Consider the following 24717-nt stretch of genomic DNA (forward strand, 5'->3'; position numbering starts at 1 on the left):
ATTTGGGTCTATTAAATTACTGAAGTAATGCTAGTGGGAAGGTTCTCACACTGCCAAGTGGTTTGAGACTCTTGTACTTAATTTGTATTTTTGTTGTCTGTAAGATTAATAAAATTGAGAAGTGATGCATGATTGATTCTTGGTGTTTGCAGAGAGGGATATTGAGTCTCAGTGAAATTAATGGGTAGATAAAAATTCTGAATATGTGAATATAACTCACGGGATAATAATAGCTTTTATTTAAAAGCTATCCTACCCCTCTGTCAAAGAGAGAAAAATCTAAGAAATAACATATGGAACAAAAGAGGAAATAAAGTGAGTGATATATTTGAAACTGTTAAAAACTGCCAAATTTTCTGGTGACATAAGAGCCTATCAAAGGATATGGTAGGAATCCTAGATATTAAAGCACTTTGAAGGGGTAATTTTAACAGGATAAAGAAATAAATAAATAGAGAGCAAGAGTAAAATTTTAAAGTGAGAAAAAGAAAATAAAATAAACCTAAGGCCAAAAAATCCCTGCCTAGGGATATTGCCCAGGAAGGTAGATTTAGCCAAGTGGGCGCTCAGCCTAGAATTTCTTATTTCCCTTTTCATGCTACAAAATATGAAGTAATCGCCTTAGCAGGACTTACTACAATGATGAAATCACCTAACAGTCTGAAATGCTTCCCTTTATATGAAGATATTTGTTTTGTTTTGCTTCTTGAGAAATGGCAGTCTTTTTTTTTTTTTTTTTTTCCTCGTTCAGCAATCCATTTCTGTGAAAAATATAATCCTGTGTATTCCATAAACCCCTTGGCATTGGAAATGAGAGTGATGATCCTAGTAGATCGTAAGAATTAGAAAGTTGTTTTCCTGCTTTTAACAATGATAGGAATAAGATGACTTCTATTTCTAATTTCTCAAATTCTAAATTTCTCATAATAGAAGTTAAATTATTTTTCCTTTGTTCAATATCTGAAGTCTCAGAAAATATTAATGTCTATACTTCACTAGATTTCCATTAAATAGTTTGTTTTAGTTTCCACAGAATCCCATTCTCTAGTGAAGATTGATTTTCTTAAAATTGCTAAATAAATTTTATTTTTAAAAAATGTATATACCCACGTTAGCTAACTCTGCCTCTGGAGTCTGCATTTTTTCTGGATATTTTTATATTGTTTAGAGTATTCCAAGAGATTAATTTTATAGATTGATCATGAATATTCTTAAAGTAGATACAGGCTTACTTAGGAAGTAATATATAAATGAAAGTGATATAAGTAGAATTTTACCTGTTCTATCTGTGCGTTAAATATACCACAAATGCACACACGTTAATTATATTTTCAGAATATAATTATATATACACACGTATATATACACACATACATAATTACATATATACATATATATATACACACGTTATTTTTATAATGATCACTGAAGAAAAGGTAGAAAAAGCGAAACAGCAGTCAAAATTTCTGATAACTCTTTGAGTCATTCTTGTAACTTAAATTAGAAAACACGGTAAATTTCTTTCCTAGAAAATCTAGAACACTAATGGAGTTTTCATTAGCTAATTAAAACCTCTTCCACTTATTAAGCATGGTCTTGAGGCTGAATCTCATCTGTCATTACTTCTTGAAACTGTTCTGATTGGCACTGTATCTGATAAGAAGTAAAGGACTTAATTCATATCAGAAGAGTGAGATGGGGCACATGTCAAATGTATCCCAAAGTGTGCTTTTGTGTTCTAAATGGTGACCTTTTAAAGTGTGATTTGCGCTGCAAAATATGTAAGAAAAAGGATTTTGTCCTGTTAGAAGGCGCTTGTGGTCTGCAGTAGTCAGAGATCTCCAGAGCCAGAGTGCTCCCTCACCCATCAGCACTTTGAAAGAGTTTTGTGAAAGTGACAGAATGAGGAAGAGGTGTTATATTATATAACATTTCCAGTGGAAGTAGCTTCATTTGCCTCAATGGGACGAGGCCTTCTCCTGATCTTTGGCTTGCATGTTCAGAGGAGAAGACTTGCAAAGTCCAGGACTCCACTGTGTTACACATTTGCTGTGCCTCTCAACACTCCCATATGTATACGTGTGTACTCTCATTTCCTAATAGCAAATCTTTAAGGACCTGATCATACACTGGTGTTTATAAAATTGGTTCCCATGGATTGAATGTTACTGGTAGAAACTTACTGTCTTTGGTGATAACAGTGCTGTATTGACCTTGGAAAATAATAAAATCTTCTGGCAGTTGTAATAATGGGTATGTGTGTGTATGTGTATACATATGTGTGTATTACATAAGCATGTAGTCTAAGTTGCGTATTTTTTGACATAACAGCACACATCAAAGTAAATATGATTTTGTTCTTAAACCAGAAAAAAAAAAAAAGTAAGATTTTAAAAAATGGTCTTCTAGACCATTGGATTTAGTTTTTTATTTTGCTGAAGTGGAACCTAAAATCTAAGCCATTTTTATATTGAACACCTACTTCCTTTGAATCATCAGTCAGCCGTCAGCATTTAAATGCTTTGCTCATTTGTTTGCATTTGGCAAAGTACAAGTCTACCAATCTGTTCTTTTTTTATTTTTTTTGAGATGGAATCTCACTCTTTCACCCAGGTTGGAGTGCAGTGTGGTGTGATCTTGGCTCACTGCAACCTCCCCCTCCCAGGTTCAAGCGATTCTCCTGCCTCAGCCTCCTGAGTAGCTGGGACTACAGGCGCATGCCACCATACCTGGCTAATTTTTTATATTTTTAGTAGAGAGGGGGTTTCACCATATTAGCAGGATGGTCTTGATCTCCTGACCTCGTGACCCACCCGCCTCGGCCTCCCAAAGTGCTGGGATTACAGGCGTGAGCCACCGCGCCCAGCCAATCTGTTCTTACTAAAGGCAAATTTTGAATAATGAATTATGTTGAATAAACAGAATTTTTCTTAAACTTCAGAAAGTATTTCTTCAGATGCATTTGTAGGAAACCATTTCATTATAGAATAGATACTAAGCATAAATGCTTAAAATACTTTAAAAATGCTCATATTTGGGAACTGTACCTGAAATTCTCTAATATCCTAAAAGGAACAATATTTTTATTTCACTTTGGTATATTCTAAAACAAATTCATTTTTTTCATTTTCACAGATATCACCAAGAGGTAAATTTATATATATAAATGGAGAATTAAAATGGCTTATGCCGCTGGTCAGCTATTTAAATATTTTCCTTTAAAATCAGGCTTGAAGTCATGGTATTGCTTTGATAAGCCTTTAATACATCCTTTTCAAATGTTATTATCATGCTACTTAAATGTTTCTCTCAGCTTTTTATAAATCCACATCTGAAGTCCACTACCTTTTGTAAATGTAGCAATGATAAGTGTAGATAAAAGTTGAAAGAACCTAACCTATAGTAAATCCTTTAAAGGTGCCTTGATTAATTGTAAAATGATAAAAATTTGACTCATCTTCACCTTAAACAGAAAATAATTTCCTTTACAGTCACCAAAAATTGCAGCGGCACGGTGGCTCATGCCTGTAACCCCAGCACTTTGAGAGGCCAAGCCGGGTGGATCACCTGAGGTCAGGAGTTCAAGATCAACCTGGCCAACAGGGTGAAACCCTGTCTGTACTGAAAATACAAAAATTAGTCGAGCGAGATGGCAGTTGCCTGTCATCCCAGCTACTCAGGAGGCTGAGGCAGGAGAATCTCTTGAACCTGGGAAGCAGAGGTTGCAGTAAGCCGAGATCATACCACTGCACTCCAGCCTAGGCAACAAGAGTGAAACTCCATGTTAAAAACTATATATATATATATATATAATATATAATAAGTATATATATGTAGTATTTTATATATTATAGTTCTTTATCACATGCAGCGAGCATTTACACATGTACTCAACGCATGGATTTTGTTGTGGGGGTAGATCAGGGAGGCTCCATGACCTACGACAGATGCCCAGCCCTGTTGGACAGCCCCAAGGTGAGAGGATTCGGGCGTAAGCAGGGTTTGATATAGACCATGTTCACCCTAGAAGAGAGTTGGCATATAAAGACCCCTTCCAGACTTATAACATATAATTTGAAAAAATTAACCCGCCCTTGGTAGTGTGTTCCTGTAGATCCGCCACCCTAGCTTGGAGGCCTGAGGGCCAGGAGGATCCCTTGGGGCTAGGAGTTAAAGGTTGCAATGAACTATGATTGTACCACTGCACTCCAGTCTAGGTGACAGAGTGAGACTGTCTTTAAAGAAAAAAAAGGGGGGGGAATTGGCATAAATCGTACTAACATTGGTCATGACTTTTTATAGATATGTTTAAGCAAGCCACATTCAACTATATTCAAAGAACAATAATTTGGTTGGTAAGGAAAACAGTGGTCCGCAAGAAGCAGGGGGCACCCCCTATAGAGTTCTCTCCAATAGAGTGTTAAACTACGAAATTTCTTATAGCGCTGGAACAGCTGTTTGCCAATTGGTAGGTGAGAGAAATACTTTATAGACCCTTCTTCTTATATTATTATCACTTACTATTATTATTATTATTATTATTATTATTATTATTATTATTAGAGACAGGGTGTTGCTCTGTCAGAAAGTCTATAGTGCAGTGGTGAGATCATGGCTCACTGCAGCCTCAACCTCCCATTCTCAAGTGATCCTCCCACCTCAGCCTCCCCAGTAGCTGGGACTACAGGCAGGCATCACCAGCCTGGAATTTTTTTTTGTATTTTTTGATAGAAACGTGGTTTCACTATCTTTCCCAGGCTATTCTTGGAACTCCTGAGCTTAAGCAGTCTTCCCACCTTGGCTTCCCAAAGTACTGGGATTACAGATGTGAGTCACCACACCTGGCCTTAAATTTTTGTGCCCTTAAAGTAAGCCTTGATGTGGACATTCCCATCTCTATATTCCTAGATACCCTAAACTCAGTAGTTGGAATGCATTTGAGGAGGACCTACCCTTTTCCTGCATCTGCCTACCTCTACTGTTTTCCAAGTAGAAGGGGAAATGGCAAAATGATAACCTATGAGGTAGAAATCTTACTTAAATCTAAATATGTTAATTTTATTTCTTAAATTTAGTTTCTCAAATTTCTTTCAATAATGCAGTGATTCAGTTGTTGGCACACGTATTAAGGCATTATGACTATGAACTGTTATTTAATTCTGACTAATTTAATAGTGACTCACTCTATATATGCTCTGTAGATAGCCACATACCACAAGGCATCACACCCAGTAGGCCTAAATATTAATGAGGTTTTTATAAAACTTAATTACAAGAAAGTCTGTCATGAAGAGTACAGAAAGTGGTCCTTAGAAGAGAGAGGACCATGAATAGTGTCCTTTGTCATGGAAGCCATCTCTCAGTTACCATAGTAGTATTCGATGCCTAAATCTTGGCATTATTTCAGTAACAGTACATTGGTATGAGGTGATGTTTCCATAAAAGTGCATATCTACACACAGGTGGTAGCTGACTGAAGATAGGTAATCACATATTTCAGGACTGATCAGTCATAGGAAAGAAACGCTGAGCCAGGTAGGTGAACACTTTTTATACATGAATGTACTTAATCCTATGGGTTACAAAATGCAGAAACAAAAATTAAGTACTCAATATTTTTGCTAGTTGTTGATGAATCTGTCTTCTACAATGAAGAGAACGAGTGTTAAAGCAAACGTGTATGCGTGTGTGTGTGTGTGTGTGTGTGTGTGTGTATTTACATTGTTCTAGACGGGTTAAATTCAGGACAGTTACTCCTACAGATACAAAGGGTAAAAACCTGGTTTCGGAGCCTCTTTTGTTGAAATTAGTGATCTTTGCTCACCATGTAGCACAACAGGTTACTAAAATTTACTCCTACAGTCTAACGAAAACTTCGTACCCTTTGATCAGCATCTTCTCTTTCCCCATCCATTCCAGCTCCCTTTAGCATCTGGTAACCACCTTTCTAATCTCTGTTACTATGAGAGCAACTTTTTTAGATTCCACATACAAGTGAGATCATTTAGTATTTGTCTTTCTTTGGCTGGCTTATTGCACCTTGCATAATGTCCTGTTCCGTTCATGTTGTCATGAATGAAAAATTTTCTTCTTTCTGAAGGCTGTATAGTATTCCAATGTTTATATATACTACACTTTCTTTATCCATTTATTCGTTGATGGACACTTAGGTTACTTTAATATCTTGGTTACTGTGAATACTGCTGAAACAAACAAGGAAGTGCAGATATCTCTTCAACATATTGATTGCAGTGGATATATACTGAGTAGTGGTATTGCTGGGTCATTTGGTAGTTCTATTTTTAGTCTTTTGAGGAGCCATCATGGTATTTTCCATAATGGCTGCACTAGTTTACATTTCCACCAACAGTGTTCACAACATAACATTGTACCCCATAAATTCACACTATTGTATTTTTCAATTAAAATTATTTTTTTTTAAGAAGTAGTGATCTGTGCATGAGGAGCTTTGTGATCTGCTCTGCCACAGAGGTGAAGTCTTCCATAGGTTGCATGTATTGTTGCAATAATAGCAATAATCAGAATGGAACAAAACAAAACTATCACTTATTGAGTAACTTATTATTATTAGGCACTATGCTAAACACTTTATATACATTCTCCCTCTTTTGAATCTTTGTAACAATCTTGTGAGTTAATGAATATTTTCCTCATTTTGCAGATAAGGGTCTGGATAGTTTAAATTAGAATTTTCAGAAGTGGATAATGAATGGTCACATTTTATTTTATTTTTATTTTTAAACTTAGAGACAGAGTCTTGCTATGTTGTCCAGGTGGGTCTTGAACTCCTGACCTCAGGTGATCCTCTCACCTCCCTCTCCCAAAGTGCTAGGATTACAGGCATGAGCCACCCTGTGCCTGGCCGGTAGTGACATTTTTAAACTGGGTGATTCTTTGTTCTGTCCTGTTTAGCTAGAGAAGTAACATGTAATGGCTAAGAATATGAGCTCTGGGTAGGGCGCTGTGGCTCACACCTATAATCTGAGCACTTTGGGGAGACAAGGCAGGCAGAACACTTGAGGTCAGGAGTTTGAGACCAGCCTGACCAACACAGAGAAACCTTGTCTCTGTGCCTGTAATCCCAGCTACTCGGGAGGCTGAGGCAGGAGAATCTCTTGAACCCGGGAGGCGAAGGTTGCACTGAGCCACGATTGCACCATGGCACTCCAGCCTGGGCAACAAGAACAAAACTCCATCTCAAAAAAAAAAAAAAAGAAGAAGAATATGAGCTCTGAAACTTAGAGTAAGGTTTCTTCTCCGTGTCTGTTACTCTTACCTATATGAATTTTCCCTTGTTACATAATTTCTGTATATGTCTAAGGTGAGTATAATAACAGTAACCAGATGGGGTTGTGTTTAAAGATTGGATGAGTTGATATTTATGAAGTTTCTGGTTAATTTTATGCATCACGTGTTGATTTTTATGTTAATGAATATTTTAGAAGGCTTATTGTGATTTTGATAAAAATAAATTCATGCCTTTTTGTCATTCAGTAATATTGTATGTGCTTCCTCATATAGTATTCACACTTTATTGGTTAAATTTATAACTATGCACTTTTTTTTTTTTTGAGATGGAGTCTCTCTCTCTGTCGCCCAGGCTGGAGTATAGTGGCATGATCTCAGCTCACTGCAAGCTCCGCCTCCTGGGTTCATGCTGTTCTCCTGCCTCAGCCCCCTGAGCATCTGGGACTACAGGCACCCACCACCACACCTGGCTAATTTTTTGTAATTTTAGTAGAGACGGGGTTTCACCGTGTTAGCTAGTATGGTCTCGATCTCCTGACCTTGTGATCTGCCCGCCTCGGTCTCCCAAACCGCTGGGTTTACAGGCTACTTTTTAAATTTCACTGTGAAAGACATTGTTTTCCCTATTCAAATGGTTTTGTTTTTCTCTGTCATAAAGAAAAAATTTTGATATTTGTGTATTGGTGCTATATTCAGTCACTTTACTGAATTCCCTTATTAGTTCCAGATAGAGTATAAAAGCCAGAAATTTTGGAATCATTTTTGACTCCTGTCATTCTCTCATACCCCACAGTAAGTTCTGTCAAATCTACCTTAAAAGTATATCCACAGTGGCAGCCACGCATGGTGGTTCAAGCCTATAATCGCAGCACTTTGGGAGGCCAAGGCAGGGAGATCAGTTAGCTCGAGACCAGCCTGACGAACATAGGGAAACCCTGTCTCTGCTAAAAATACAAAAAATTAACCAGGCCATGGTGGTGCACACCTGTAATCTCGGCTATGCCAGAGGCTGAGGAACAGGAATCGCTTGAAGCCAGGAGGCAGAGGTTGCAATGAGCCAAGATCATGCCACTGTACTCCAACCTGGGTGACAGAGCAAGACCCTGTCTCAAAAAGATAACATAAAATAAATATACATACAGAGTGGTGGTTCACATCTGTAATTCCAGCACGTTGGGTGGCCGAGGTGGGTATATCATCTGAATCCAGGAGTTTGAAACCAGCCTGTGCAATATAGTGAGACCCCTATCTCTACAAAAAGTTACAAAAAAAAAAAAAAAAAAAATTCAAGTGTGATGCCTCACACCTGTAGTCCCAGCTACTTGGGGGGCTGGGATGGGAAGAATTGCTTAAGCCCAAGAGATCAAAGCTGCAGTGAGCTATAATTGCACCACTGCACTCCAGCCTGTATGACAGAGTGAGACTGTTTCAAAAAAATTGTATACTCACACTCTCACACACATTCACACACACACAGCATGCAACATTCCTTGGGATGTCTCAACTTTCATACTATATATACTCCAAGCCATCTTGTCCCACTCCTGAATTATTGCCAGGCTCTTCTAGCCTCTGTGCTTACTCAACCACAATCTGTTCTCATGGGAATCTATTATTAACTAAGGATCGTTTGTCCCTTCTGTATCTATTACAACTTTTTATCTTATTCTGTTACTAAAACAGCTAGAGCCTTTTTCCAAAATATTGGAAACTAATGGTGAGAATGGCCAGCCCTATCTTTGTTCTAACTTTAATGAGAATGACCTTTAATTTGATCCAATATAATGCCTGTAGTTTCTGTTAAATAATGTTTTACCTTGATTTGAAATTTTATGCTATTCACAGTTTACCCAGTTTTTATCTAAGTTGTTGATTTTATTATATTGTTTCAGTGTTTATGAGTATGATCATACAGTTTTTCTCCTCTTACTATTCTGAAGGGTCGTTCTTAGTTCATCTTCATATTCGTGAACTAAAGCCATACTCAGTCATAAAGTATTACAGGCATACCTTGGAGATATTGTTGGTTAGGTACCAGATCACTGCAATAAAGCAAATATCACAATTAAAGTCACATGAATATTTTGGTTTCTCAGTACTTATAAAACTTAGGTTTACACAATACTGTAGTCTATTAAGTATGCAGTAGCGTTAGATCAGAAATTTGAGTTGTCATCTTTTTGCTCACATCCTGCCTCAATGTGGTGGCTGCTGACTGATCATGGTGGTGCTTATTGAAAGCTGGAGTGGCTGTGGCAGTTTATTAAAATAAGACAACAATGCACTTTGACATGTTGATTGATTCTTACTTCCATGAAATATTTCTCTGTAGCATTCAGTGCTATTTGCTAGCCTTTTACCCACAGTAGAACTTCTTTCGCAATTGTAGGTCAGTTCTCTCAGACCCTGCTGCTGCTCTGTCAGCTAAGTTTATGGAATATTCTAAATCCCTTGTCATTTCAACAGTGTTCATGGCATCCTCACCAGGAAAAATTTCAACCTTGAGAAAACAATTTGTTTGCCCATCCATAAGAAGCAACTCCTCATTCATTCAATGTTTATCATGAAATTGCAGCAATTCATTTATCTCTTCAGGTTCCACTTCCAATTCTAGTTCTCTTACTATTTCCACCACCTGTGCAGTTACTTCCTTCACCAAAGTCTTGAACCTCTCAGATTTATCCATGAAGATTGGAACCAGTGTATTCCAAATTTCTGTTAATGTTGATATGTTGACCTCCTCCTATCAGTCACAAATGTTAATGGCATCCAGAATGGTGAATCCTGTCCAGATTTTCAGTTTACTCTGCTCAGATTCACCAGAGGAATTACTATCCATGGCAGCTATTACCTTATGAAATATGTTTCTTACATAATAAGACTTAAAAGTCAGAATTACTCCTTGGCCCATGGACTGCAGAATAGATGTTGAGTTAGCAGGCATGAAAACATAAATCTCCTTGTATGTACATCTCCATCAGAGCTCTTGGGTGACCAGGTGTATTGTCAATGAGCAGTAATATATTGAAAGAATCTTTTTTTTTCTGAGCAGTAGTAAGTTTAAAATATTTAGTAAACCATGCTGTAAACAAATGTGCCATCATCCAGGCTTTGTTGTTCCATTGATACAGCATAGGCTGAGTAGACTTAGCATAATTCTTAATGGCCCTAGCATTTTTGGAATAGTAAATGAGCATTAGCTTCAACATAAAGTCACCAGATGCATTAGCCCCTAACAAGGGAGTCAGCCTGTCCTTTGAAACTTTGAAGCCAGGCAGACTTTCTTCTCTAGCTATCGAAGTACTAGATGTTGTCTTCTTCCAATAGAAGACTGTTTCATCTACACTGAAAATCTGTGTTTTAGCATATCCACCTTTATCAGTTATCTTAGCTAGATCTTCTGGGTAACCTGCTACAGCTTCTTCATCAGTACTTGCTGCTTCACCTTGCACTTTTATGTTATGAAAATGGCTTATTTCATTCAACCTCATGAAGCAACCTCTCTTAGCTTCCAACTTTTCTTCTGTAGCTTCCTTACCCTTCTCACCTTCATAGAATTGAAGAGAGTTAGGACTTTGCTCTGGAATAGGCTTTGGCTTAGGAATGCTCTGGCTGGTTTGATTTTTCTATCCAGGCCACTCATACTTTCTCCAACTCAGCAATGGAGCTGTTTTCCGTTCTTATCATTAGTGTCCTCACTGGAGTAGTCCTCATCATTTCCTTCAAGAACTTTTCTTTTGCAGTCACAACTTGTCTAACTGGTGCAAGAGACCAGGCGTTCATCCTGTCTTGGCTTTCAACATGCCTGCCTCAGTAAGCGACATTCTTTCTAGCTTTTGATTTAAAGTCAGACAGTGACTCTTTCACTTGAACTCTTAGAGACCGTTTTAGGGTTATTAATTGGCCTTATTCCAATATTCTTGTATCTCAGGGAATAAGGAGGCTCAAGGAGAGGGAGAGGGAAGGGGAACATCTGGTCTCTGGAGCAGTCAGAACACATCCATTTATTAAGTTCACCATCTTATATAAATTCAGTCTGTGGCACCCCAAAACAATTAGTAACATCAAAGATCACTGATTGTAAATCAGCATAACAGATATAGTAATAATGAAAAAGCTTAAAATAATTGCGCATATTACCAAAATGTGACACAGGGACACAAAGTTAGCACATGCTGTTAGAAAAAAAATGGCTTCAGTAAGACAACTTTTGATGACACAGGGTTGCCATAAACTTTCAATCTGTAAAAAATGCAGTATCTGTGAAGTGCAAGAAAACAAGTTATGCCTGTATATCTTTTAATCAAATCATATTTGATTAAATTTTACTTGGGAATTTTTGCATTTTATTCTATTTAAGAGTGAAATTAGTCTTAATTTTTAATATCTAGTATTGCCATATCAAAGAACCCTGATGCAAGATTTAGCCTAGGTTGGTTTGTTTGTTTGTTTGTTTGTTTGTTTGTTTTGAGATGGAACCTTGCTCTTGTTGCCCAGGCTGAAGTGCAGTGGTGTGATCTCAGCTCACTGCAACCTCTGCTTTCTGGGTTCAAGCAATTCTCCTGCCTCAGCCTCCCAAATAGCTGTGATTACAGGCACCCGCCACCACGGCCGGCTAATTTTTGTACTTTTAGTAGAGATGGGGTTTCGCCATGTAGGCTAGGCTGGTCTGGAACTCCTGACCTCAGGTGATCCACCCACCTCAGCTTCCCAAAGTGCTGGGATTACAGGCGTGAGCCACCGCGCCCAGCCCTAGCCTAGCATTTTAAAAAGTAATGGGGAGGATAGCTGTACTCATCAGCTTTTTTTAATTGTTTATATAAAATTGTAATGATATGTTCTTTTAGAGTTAAATAGCACTCTTCTGTGAAACTCCATGTTACTGCATCTTTTTTCTTAAGAGAGAGGGAGACAGAATCTTTCCATGTTGCTCAAGCTAGTCTTGCACTCCTGACCTCCCAAGCAATCCTTGATAGTCCTTTTCATTTCTTCTACAGTTATTAGTCTCTTAACTTTTTCTTTTTCAGGAAACATTGATAATTTACATATTCTTAGTCATCCATTTTATCTACTTTTTTAGGTTTAATTAGCATAAAGTTACGTAAAACATACTTATACTTTTAAAATATATTCTTATCTGTGATTATATCTTCTTCCTCATTGCTAACTTGGTAAACTCTCGATTTTTTCTCTCTCTCTAACCCTTGTTGAGAATCAGCTTTTTGTTTTAATTCTGAATTTTAACTTTAATTTTGATTATATCTCTTACAGCTTTTGTCTTTATTAATTTTCACCTGATATTTTCTTTGGATTTGCTTAATTTTTCTAGCTTTGTAAGTTGACCTCATGGTTTATGTATTTGTAGTTTTTTTTTAGTAATAACATAATTTTAAATGATTAGTTTCTCTCCACGTAACATTTGTAAGCATTTCTCACAAGTAGAACTCTTCATGGTTTCATGAGAATTACCCATTCATGTGTTGTGAGTCCTGTGAAGCATGCCTGTTTGTTTTACTTACACATTTCCATGTGGGTTTAAAACTCTTTATAAAGAATTTAGAGTGGCTGTTAATAAATATTACCAAATTAACTAAAATAAATATCTATAAAATTTACAGGCCCAGATTACCAAGTTGACTACTCAGTTTTATCTGTACGGCCCTAATATTTCTCCAGTCGCTGAACAAGACCATTTGGCCAATCCAAATAGAGATACAGAAATTCTCTGCAGTTATGCCTTAAAATAAAGCAGATATAATTATGTAGGCATATTTTAAATATAATAAGCAGTATGGCTTAGCACTTAAGAGCATGGGCTTTAAGATTTGATTCCTGAAAGTGAAGCCTTTGCTTAACAGTTAGTTGCTGGTGTGACCTTGGCCAAGTTACTTTGCTTTTCTATATTTTGTAACTAATAGACTGGATGGAGGAAAAGTGTTAATTTTATGATTGTTGTGAGGATTAAATGAGTTACTATATAAAAGTACATTAGAAAAAAACAGTATCTGCCACATAGGAATCACTTAATAAATGTAATTATTACTATTTTTAAAATTACTTTTATTGTAATTTAAAGCATAAACAATTTGCTGTCGAAGTGGGAATCTAAAACTTTTATTTTTGTGTACCAGTTGCATTCTGCTAAATTAAAATATAAGCCAATGCCCACTGTAGAATGTTTGTCATCTTCTTAATTTTATTACCTTTCTCAACAGGCTCAGACTCCAGTTGACATTTGCAGGGCTGGGCCTTTTTAAAATCCACATTCATTTGCTGGCAGGGTTTCACACTACCGACAGGTTTGATAATTCATGGGGTAGATTTAATTGACAGGGTTTTAGTTAGCATGAACTAGAAACAGCCTGTTTCGCAGGCTTGGTTTATTTTTGCTGAAAGAAGCTGAGTGTCTGACAATTATGTTTACTAATGAATTCATTTCTTTGGTATACTCCTTAAAATTCTCAGGAGTAAGAAAGACGTCCTCATGGCCTCACAGTTTTTTAATTCCCACATGAGAAGGAAAATTTTGTCTACAACACCAGACTTGTTTGTTAAACATAAAAGAACATAAATCCTCCACAGATCCCCAGGGTGTGTTAGAGAAAGGGAGTGATCATTATAAACCACTTAGCCCTGTATGCTCTGTATCATGTTGCCATGAGAAAGTGATGTTTGATTGGCTCATAAAATAGGTTTAGTAAATCCTTTAAATACTGACGTGGGCAATTGTGCACACTGGAAATTAATACCTGAGAGTGTATTATAAGGATTACCATGTCTCCAGAACAGTCACCTGGGCTTGTGTAGATTTCTGAATTTAAGGATGACTGTGTTTTGTGATTTCACTTTTATGTGTCAGTATTGCTCAGTTTGATCATCCCCCTTTCATTTTGGCTATGGCCCACAGATATGTTTTTCATCATTGTTTTCTCTCTTCATTCTCTTCTTGATGTTTGAGCTGTTAGCGTATATCAGCCAACCAACCTTTGCTATGAATCCTATATTCTGCCAATGGTGTTGTGTCAGAAAATAAGAGAAATACCAAGTTGTTAAAGCAGACGACTTGATTTAATGCATTATTATTTTTCTGACCTCACTTTGCATTCCCAAACAAGTTGAAAGGAATTATGGAATCAAGTGGCAGTGGTGTGTGTGTGTGTGTGTGTGTGTGTAAATAATTATTTCATTAATAACTTTAAATTCCATAGACATCTTAATAGTTATTGTGTATGACCATAAAAATTAATGGTAGAATAATTGCATGAATTTTAGAATTATATATTTTTGTGTGACACGAGTTCTGAGAAAAATCTCGAAATGCCTAATTTACTATGAAACAATTAGTAGCATATGCTAAGTTCTACTGTTTTATAGACAAAGAACACAGTACCTTATTAGATGTGAATTTCATTTAAACTTTATGGAGTACAAAACTATATAGATTTTTCAAGGCACTGTCATAAATATATGCACTAGACTTGCATGAGCATGTAAGAATTAGTTGCCAGCTGTCTCGCTGCAAATCCAGAAATTTTCATAAGGATTATTTTCTAAATGGTATCAAATTCAGTTGGAAATCTTCATGAAATAAGTAATAATATGCTCATCACCCTTCTCCTGTTGACAGTACAGTGGATTTTGTATCGACATCAATTAGATAAGGCACAAGTTAAGATATTTTTGTTCTTAATGAAGTGTTATTAATCTAGATATTTCTGTGTCCTTAAAACCCTTTTAAAAATACTTTTAAAGAAGTTACACATCATATAACATATGAGGTAGTTTATCTTTAAACAGAAATAAAAGAAAATTATATATAGCAAAGTAGCTATGTGAGATGTTAATTTTAGACTTCCTGAAGAGAATATTATTTTCTCTTTAGATAAATGCTTTTATATTAGAAAATTAAAATGGTTATTTTGAAAAATGGTCTCAAGAAAATTTTGTACACAGTGTGTTCTGCTGAAGCAGTTTATTGTAATAGCTTAATCCTGGCCAAATCCAATGATACTTTTTAGTTTTCACCTCTTTGGTCTTTCTTTGGCACTTGGCATTATTGACCACTCCTGCTTCAGGTGAAATTCTCTCTTCTCTCTTACCTTACTTAACCTCTGCACCCTCCCTCACAGTGGCTTCCCTCTTATTTCCCTGACTGCTCCTTCTCAGGATGCTTTTGTTAAAGGATCTTTTCTTTTGACCCACACTTGAAATGTTACTGTTTCCTCAAATTCCTCAAACATGTGGTGATTACATGTCTGTGTTACTCCCCTCTATGAAACCTCCAGCGGCTCTGCCTCTTAAGTGCAAGGGTGGCCAACTCAGATGCCAAAGGGCAAATATAAGTAAATGAAGATAATCTGGATTTTTTTAAATCATAGAAAGTAGATAGGGATTTTTAAAAACTAGAAAGAACACGCCTCGTGTAAAGCTTTTTTCGTTTAGTCCCAGCCTCAGTTGCTGTGAGGCCAAGTATTCATTCCTTCACTTACCAAATACTGACACAGGGTTTACTATGTGCCTGGGATGTAGGTGCTCAGGATAAGACAGTAAAGTAAACAAAGATATCTACTTTGCTGGAGCTGACACGAATTCTGGAGAGGAGCCCTCGTGGAGTCACACAAAGCTAATGACATTTATTATTACCAGATCCTCATTTTTTTTAAAGCCAAACATCCAAGTTTTCTATGAAATTCCATTTTTTAAAATGTTGGCAAAATTTTTAAAGAGACATCGAGCCCATTGGAATTGTGCCTACATGTTTTCAACATTAGCCTACCAAATAACAATTTAACGTCTTATTACCGTGCAATACCAAGACCTTCTCACCTGCATCTATGTATCCACCTTGATCTCCATCTGATTTTTGTTTCCCACCCTCAATTCGCAATTGACCATGCTCAGCCCTTTCTTTCTTCTATTACATCGTATGTATTGTACCTATTGCTAGATTGCATTTTCATCCCCCACCCTATTCACCCCTTGTCAATCAATACTCATTGAAAGCCCAAATGTGAAGTCCTTTGTAAGCTGACCTTCATCTCACTGTATAAAATTACTCCCTTTCTTCTACTATTCCACAGTATTTCTTACATACTCTAATTAGAGCACTTACCAATGTGTTTTATGGACCCAGAACCCAAAAAAGCTATAGTTTTATGTTTGTATCCTGAGAATCTAGCAGAGCAGTTTGCGCCAAATGAGTGCTTCATAAATCCCTGTCGAATGAGTGGTGGTAGCCTGCATCACATAGGCTCACCTCCCAAGCACAGAACAAACAGAACAAATGAATAGAAGCTTTGTTTCACGTGTAGACAACCCTGATATAAAAATTACCATTTGATAAAAATGATAATTATCAACTTTTCTACCAGATAAATCTGAAATATCTACGTACGTCTGCTATACCCAGCGTCCCCGAACCACACACACACACCGTCCAACCCTTCCACATCCCGCACACACATACACTAAACTCCTGGAATGGTTATACTGTCTGTAATATGTAATATGTAATGTGTAACCCTGGACTTCTCATGTGATGTAGCAAAATGATATCTTCTCTTTGTCTTTGTGTTTTCTTATTCACTGCTTTTAAACTTCCAAGGTTATGTTAAAAGGTAGGTGTGCAGAGGTGGGAGGGGTGCAGGACAGAGATGGGAGACAAACTTTCTTGAGTGGCAACTCTGTGCAAACAGTGTTTTAGGTGCTGCACATGTGCTGTCCCATTTTTCCTTTCTTCAAATATCTCTGAGTTAGGTAGCAGTTTTCCCAGTTTACCAGTGAGGAAAATGGAGCTGAAGTAGTTTAAGTTCCATGCCATAAGAGAGTTTTGGATACTTCAGATTTATAAGTATAATTGTTTCATTATACACTTTGTCTTTTTTCAGCAACTTTTTCTTTTCTATGTTTAATACTACATAAAATGTAGTATTTTTGGTAGTCTGGTGTCTACTGAACTTAAAATTTTGAAAAAAATGTATCGGTGGTTTACAACCATGTCAGACTTCCTTTTAACAAAAGTTTTGCAATGCCCTGTTTAGTATTCTGAAGTGCAGTTCATAAAAGCAATTATCTATCTATATGCGAAATTGTTTTAAAAATAAATATATTGCCTGCATGTTCTATAAATCTATAATAACAAAGTAATTTATTTCAAAATAACGTGTTTCAGTATATAAATGAACAGTAACAATTACCCTAGAAAAATAAAGGAAGATGTCAGCATCTTTTAAGTAGATTCATTGTGAATAACAGCTATAAATATAGACTAATCTGAATATGTTTGTTTTAGTTGGAATGAAAATAGTATAACCAGCATTCCTGTTAGTGACATGTTTTTCCAAGTGAGTAACTCTTAGTAAAGTTATAAACAAAATACAGAAAATTCCCTCAACTTACTCTATAGTTGACTTCCTTGAAAATTTACCTTACCTAAATAGTGCAAAATATATATGCGTTTATACATGAGATGATGTAAGGTTCCAGACTTAGATGACCCGTAGTAGGAATTGCACCTGCATGAATTGCCCAGTGAAATATTTGAAAGGCACGGAGGACATGGGGCAAATACTCATTTTCAGAACTTTCCAGTGTTGAGCTTTTGTGGACCTTGCCTGCTACATTTCAGTCACGCCCTTCTCACCCCCAATCACTGAGACAACCTAAAATGTTTCTACAGATTTCCGAAACACTCTGTCATGGGGCAGCACTGGTCTCAGTGAGCACCATGGATCCAAACCTTCCAAACCAAAAGTTGACACGTGTTTAAAACAATCACTTATTCCTCTGTTTAAGATACTGTGTGTAGGGAAATATAAAATAGAAATACGTAAGAACTGGTTCCTTTCTTCAAGGATTAACAGCCTAAGAAGATGGATCACTTATGCACATATGTGGTTAGTTAGAAATATGTGTTTATCAAAAAGAGAAAGATGACAGTAAGCTGAGAACACCCAGGAAGGTCACAGAAAGGAAGAACAGTACCAAGTGAGGTACGAAAGATACGTGTACAATGAAGTAGCTCTAGGAAAGCTTGCATCACAGATGAGGAAAGAGAGCCAAGGCTCCTGGCTGGATGAAAGAGTTACTCTCAGAAAATAAAGTAATAATAGGAATTAAGGGTGGAGTCACAGTGTCATGTCCAAATTCAATAATTCATGAATTGAATGTCAGATATGGTTGCTTCTTACAAAATGTTTAAGTTTTAGGATAGTTATTTAGTGAATTTGGAATTCATAAATAGAAAAACTACGGACTCCAAATAGACTCATATTTCTTTAACTTGGGACTCATTTTCAGTTGTGTCTCTTCTTTAGAATACTTAATTATAGGCTCCCAGTTTAATTTTGGATTAACTCATTGCCGTGGTCCATGAAGTCATAGCATTCACAGACAGGAAACTTGTAATTGCCAGAATAACAGATTATGAAATGATGTCTCTTCCCCTTTGTCTTTTTGCAGGTATGATTTTGTAGAAGTTGAGGAACCCAGTGATGGAACTATATTAGGGCGCTGGTGTGGTTCTGGTACTGTACCAGGAAAACAGATTTCTAAAGGAAATCAAATTAGGATAAGATTTGTATCTGATGAATATTTTCCTTCTGAACCAGGGTTCTGCATCCACTACAACATTGTCATGCCAGTAAGTACCACTTTGAGATCCCTTATTTAACTGGATCAGCTCTTTGTTTATTTTTATTTTTCTCCTCTTACACATGAGAATCAGAAAAAAATCAGAAAACAAACCTAGCTGGGATTTCTTTTTTATGTAAATAAAAACTCTGTACATGCCAAGCCAGCAATTGATTAGGCAAATTAGAAAATATGAAATCAATATTTACCATTTTATATTATATTTATATTGTATTGTTAAGCAGAAATTTCCCTTTTGATTGCTCAGGAGTCTATGAAATATCTACGCAACTGATTAAATAAAGACTATTTAAGTATTAGTTAAGGGTATAGCTAAAAAGAAACAATAAAATGCAAACTGAATTTTGAAAATAATTTATTCATTTAGTAATAATAGAATCATTTATCATGTATTGTTGAAGTTAAAGGAGAAATCTCTGAAGTATGTTATAAATGTCATAACTTGTGTATGTTATAAGTCGTGAATTTTGGTCAGTTTTCTTATGTAGATTATTTAAGATATCCCAAACTGTATTCCATTCTGAAATACTTTTTGCCAGTATATATTCTGTACCGTTTTCTTTGTTACTTTCCAAATTTTTTTTTTTTTTTTGAGATGGAGTCTCGCTGTGTTGCCCAGGCTGGAGTGCAGTGGCCGGATCTCAGCTCACTGCAAGCTCCACCTCCCAGGTTCATGCCATTCTCCTGCCTCAGCCTCCCGAGTAGCTGGGACTACAGGCACCCGCCCCTCGCCTGGCTAGTTTTTTGTATTTTTTAGTAGAGACAGGGTTTCACCATGTTAGCCAGGATGGTCTCGATCTCCTGACCTCGTGATCCTCATGACCTCAGCCTCCCAAAGTGCTGCGATTACAGGCTTTCCAAATTTTTTTAAAGTTCAATATAATACTTTAATATTTTAAATTTAAATTTAATGCGATTACAGGCTTTCCAAATTTTTTTAAAGTTCAATATAATACTTTAATATTTTTAAATTTAAATTTAATAAAATGTAACAAACAATTCTACCTATAAATAAAAAATGTTAGTGGTAGACAAAATGTATGTTTTATTAGATAATAGTTTAATACTGATTATTTGCTTGATTAAAGCCACTAAGAATCTATTTAATATACTTTTATAGTATCTTGTTTCACAGAACTTAGTGAATTTAATATTTTTTAGGCTAGGGTGGCCTTGAGGGCTAAGGGTACACTTTCACAAAGTGAAATATTTCTCAAATATTTAAATATGGAATATATTAAATTGTAGTAAAAAACACACTAGCAAGTCTTTGTGAGAGCAAAGGTTTTATTCATCCCAAACATGTGACAAAATAACTTTAAATTAAGGATATTATTTCTATTTTAAATGAACTTCTCTCCATATTATATTAATTTAAATGTGTATAAATAGCAATCTACTGTCCTCCTATGGAATAAAACACAAAAGCTAAAATGTATAAATATCACCACTGAAGGTTTTTTTTTTCTGGTTTTATGACTACATAGATTTTCTGGTTTTGTAACCCAAGGAGTTATATGCATTAAATCAAATATGTAAAGATAAATGCATACTATATGTATGTACTACACATATACATAGTGGACATAGTGTATGTATGGTATTTATAGTAGCTAGCTCAGTTCTGAGCACATAATAGTCTCTCAATAAATACTTGAATGCTGAGTTGATCATGCAATTCAGTCACCCAGCTTAACTAATAGAGGATTTACTCTATGTGTGTGAATGTTGTCAGATTCATGAGCCTTGTGATGAAGTAAGAACCCAACAGTTGATTGAAAGTGCCATCCATCCTCTTGGCTAAGAAAGGCCTTGTCACCAGGGTTGACCTATTATCAGAGATTCTCTGTGACTGAGACCAGGCACCACATCTGGGAGACTTTAGGCCAAATGTGTGTCATTGGTTCCATTGTTGGAATTGAATTCACCACATTTTTAAATGATTGTTGAAATGGATTGGTAAATTGTCAGTATGGACCTCAGTGGGCTATTGTCGACTCTCCTGGCCTCTATTGAACCAGGCTTTGTGTGGCAACTACGTTGACCTATACTGGGCCGTAGATAATGGAGATATGTGGGGAGAAAAGGCATAGGAGTTCTTGTAGTTAAACTATGTTTAGGAAAACAATAGGCTTTTGGACTGGAAGAAATAGGAGAGCATGAAGGTAGGGCCCTACAGTGCCTAATAAGTATAACTTGGTGATTTTAATTTTTAAGATTGCTTTCTGGAGAAATTGTATGAATTTTATAATCTCACAAGCTTTGGTTTTTCTGTGTTTAAATTTACTTTGACAATTAACCTGCCATTTCTTCACCTGTCCTTTGCCTTGGTTCCATATATCCATTCATCTCTCTACTTACAGCCACATTCATTATACTCTTTTTTTTTTTTTTTTTTTTTTTTTTGAGGCAGAGTGTTGCTCTGTCGCCCAGGCTGGAGTGCAGTGGCCGATCTCAGCTCACTGCAAGCTCCGCCTCCCGGGTTCACGCCATTCTCCTGCCTCAGCCTCCCGAGTAGCTGGGACTACAGGCGCCCGCCACCTCGCCCGGCTAGTGTTTTGTATTTTTTAGTAGAGACGGGGTTTCACCATGTTAGCCAGGATGGTCTCGATCTCCTGACCTTGTGATCCGCCCGTCTCGGCCTCCCAAAGTGCTGGGATTACAGGCTTGCGCCACCGCGCCCGGCCCATTATACTCTTAATAAACTGCCTGCAGAAGGGTGAGATCTGATGAGTTAGAATTTGACAAGTGGTTATGCTATGGAGCCTTGCAGAATGTTTTGAATTATCATTGTGTACTCCTAAATTACACTCCTCCCTCCATGCACCCCCTCCACTACCCACACTTTACTAACAGGGTGCAATCCATCAATCTTATCTATGTATCAGATTAATGAAAGCCTAAAGCAAGAAAGTGTGTCTCTTGGACCGCTGACTTAAAAGTTCTTGAGGCATTTGCTCGGGTCCCTCCAAGCTCCTGGATCATCTCTGATGCTTTTATTTTTCTTTTTGCTTTGGATAAACTTCGTATCAGCACACTCAGTTCCCCAGAGGCAATGGTCTCATTGATTAGAAACCTACCTCTGCAAAATTCCACTTTAGGTTCCGCTGGCCACAATGATTTCTTTGTAATAATAAAAATAATATTAACTACTAGTTTATAATAGACAATTAACTTTCTGCATTGAGGTTTGTCAGGAGTGCCTAGCACAATGCCATTCACATTGTGGCTGCTTATTAAGATTTCATAGAAATTCAGTCATTTCATCTTAGAGTTGTCTAAAACCAACAGGGAACTATAGTACCTTCCTATTTATTATAGACAATTCATAAACTGAAAAGCAGTAGACTCACAGTAATGACACCAGATATTCTGCTGTCCTAATATATTAGGCTATATTACCAAAGACACATTCTTGCATTAGTTAAAGAATTGCCCTGGTTTTCTTTTTAGGGGAGGCAGCGAGGAGTGGGAATTAGTGGGACATCCACTGAAGTTGAAGAATTTAGTGCATGCTAATGATTTTATAAACTTTAGTATATACAGTTAACATCTGCTTTTTATAATCAACCCAATGAATATTTTGCATGCATTAATATACAGAAAAAAATTTAAGTGAGTTTAATCACATTTTTTTCTAGGACAAATTATGGGTAAAGTTTATTTTAAAATTCTTTGTATTTCACAGGTAAAGAGATAGCCCTGTAGCCTTCTTTGGGAATATAAATGGATATCTGGTTCTGGTCAACATTTAAGATTCCTTGGTTCTGATTACCATGTGTCTTAGAGGCACAGTTTTAATAGATTAGTTAGAATTTTCAGAAACAGTTTTTGCCACACAGGTTGTCATTAAAAATTATGTTCACCCTTGTAAGATGATTTACCCACTCTTCTTTTCCTCAATTTGTGAATAATAGAGCATATAGTTAAATAAGAGATGACTTGTTCGTTTGAATAAAGTGATGCTGTTCTAATATTTAAAGATTTTACATATTTATTATAAATATCGGTACTTTCTTTTGTTAGGATTTCCATATCATTTTCTTGATTCACAGGTACTTTACAATAAGACATAAATAAAATTTTCTCTCCATTTTTTCATTTGGTATTATAAACTAAACATAGTTTTAGAAATAACTTTAACATACAGTATTTACTTGAGGCTATAGCTAGTTGTAGCTTTTCAAAACAGTAGTACTAGAATGTCTACATAATTTTAAAATTATAGTATTTCAATGATATTTTAGAGAATTATTTATGGAAATATTATTCTCCAATCATGCTCCATTAATAACTAATAAAAAATAAATCCATGCAAATTGATGCAAATGATACATACAGTGTTCAACTTTTATAGTTGTGCCTAAGGAGTTAATGTCTTTGATTTTTTTTTCCCTTTCTGCTTAAAGAGAGAAAAAAAAAAAGACCTGGTAGATTAGCAGTGAGAGATTGTTTGGGAAGAAATGAAGCAAAACTGAAATAAAACAGTGCAAGCTTGTTTCTGTTTGGAGGCCACACACAGTGAGAGCCCAGAACACATTTCAGATCTTTTAGAAAGAAAGGAAAATTTCTTGTTTAATTTTGGAGTAATTTATAATAGATTATATATGTTTTACTCTGTGTACTATAGCATAAGCACCATTATTTAAAATGTTAAGAAACCTAAAATGGCTGAAATAATAACTTTTCCTCCAGAATCAAAAGACCTTATTAAAAGTTTCATCTCTCAGTTCTAAAAGTAAAAAGTACTGCATATTGTTTTGGTCAGAAAACTGCTTCAATTAAACCATACCTATTTTTAAGTGAAATATACAAACCTAATTCTGAATTTTTAGTTATTTTAGTCTTATACTTAGAACTATTCTTCTTGAGTACAATGCTATTTGTTGTTTTTTTAATGTCTATGAGATTTGAGGATTTTCTTATTCTCCCTCCAATTTGGTTAACATTATGAAAAATGATTACCACTGATTTTTCTTAAATGGTTTTATTGAATATTATTTTTTTCAGTCTCTTAGTCTAAGGTTTCTGATCCAAAGTAATGATAATGTTTACAATAATTTATTTACTTGTTTCCATTTAATGAATATATCAGTTTAGATTAAGAGAAATGGAAGTTATAGCCACCATACAAATTGAGTCCATGTATATTTACCCTCCTTTTCTTTGCCTGATAAGATGGGCAGGGGATGGATGAACTGAAGAGTACTTTAACTCAAGCACTTCAGTGAACCTCATCTTCCTTTAAGTTGCCTCCTAATTTGTTCTGTCACTTGTATGATTTTACATTTTAAAAAGCAATGTATAATCAATGATACTTGTTTGGATATTGAATCTTGTTTATTCTTGTTATTAAATTATATACAAAGATTAAATGATAATATAGAATAGTATGTAAGTATTATAGCCACATTATGACCACAACTGTGTGTTTTTCTTAATGGTGATTTTGTAAATGACTTATCCAGAGTTTAGTGGGCGTACTGGCCAGCATGCCCTGTAGAAGGGTGTAGGGTTTCTGTGGGGAGGGATTAGAAGGACACTTGATGCCTGAGGTGCTATTAAGGAATGCATGACTGATTGCCAAAGTGGTTATTAATTATGCAGGATATGGTGAACAAAGCGGCACAGTGAATGTTGAAGTGAGAGGGGGAGAAGAGGAGGGAGGATTTTTTTTTTTTCATCCCTTCTGACATATGCCAGTAGGTTATTTCACTGTTAATATCATGTCAAGAAAAGTCTTAACTGAAAGCCAAATTTGCTTTTATGTTCAGGTTAAGAAAAAATCTAACCAAC

At 36.1% G+C, this 24717-nt stretch overlaps 1 protein-coding gene across 4 annotated transcripts in view; it reads left to right on the forward strand.

Moving 5' to 3' along the window:
- Positions 1-24717, forward strand: part of PDGFC (platelet derived growth factor C) — a 222403-nt gene that overhangs the window by 150519 nt on the left and 47167 nt on the right. For all 4 annotated transcript variants that reach the window (XM_017871046.1, XM_017871044.1, XM_017871045.1 and 1 more), the window contains one exon: positions 18730-18910. In XM_017871046.1, the coding sequence (XP_017726535.1) occupies positions 18905-18910 (6 nt within the window). In that variant the 5' untranslated portion in view covers positions 18730-18904. The remainder of the gene's footprint in view (positions 1-18729; positions 18911-24717) is intronic.

Source organism: Rhinopithecus bieti, unplaced genomic scaffold, assembly GCF_001698545.2.
Source record: "Rhinopithecus bieti isolate Rb0 unplaced genomic scaffold, ASM169854v2 scaffold_3878, whole genome shotgun sequence".
Classification (NCBI taxonomy): Eukaryota; Metazoa; Chordata; class Mammalia; order Primates; family Cercopithecidae; genus Rhinopithecus; species Rhinopithecus bieti.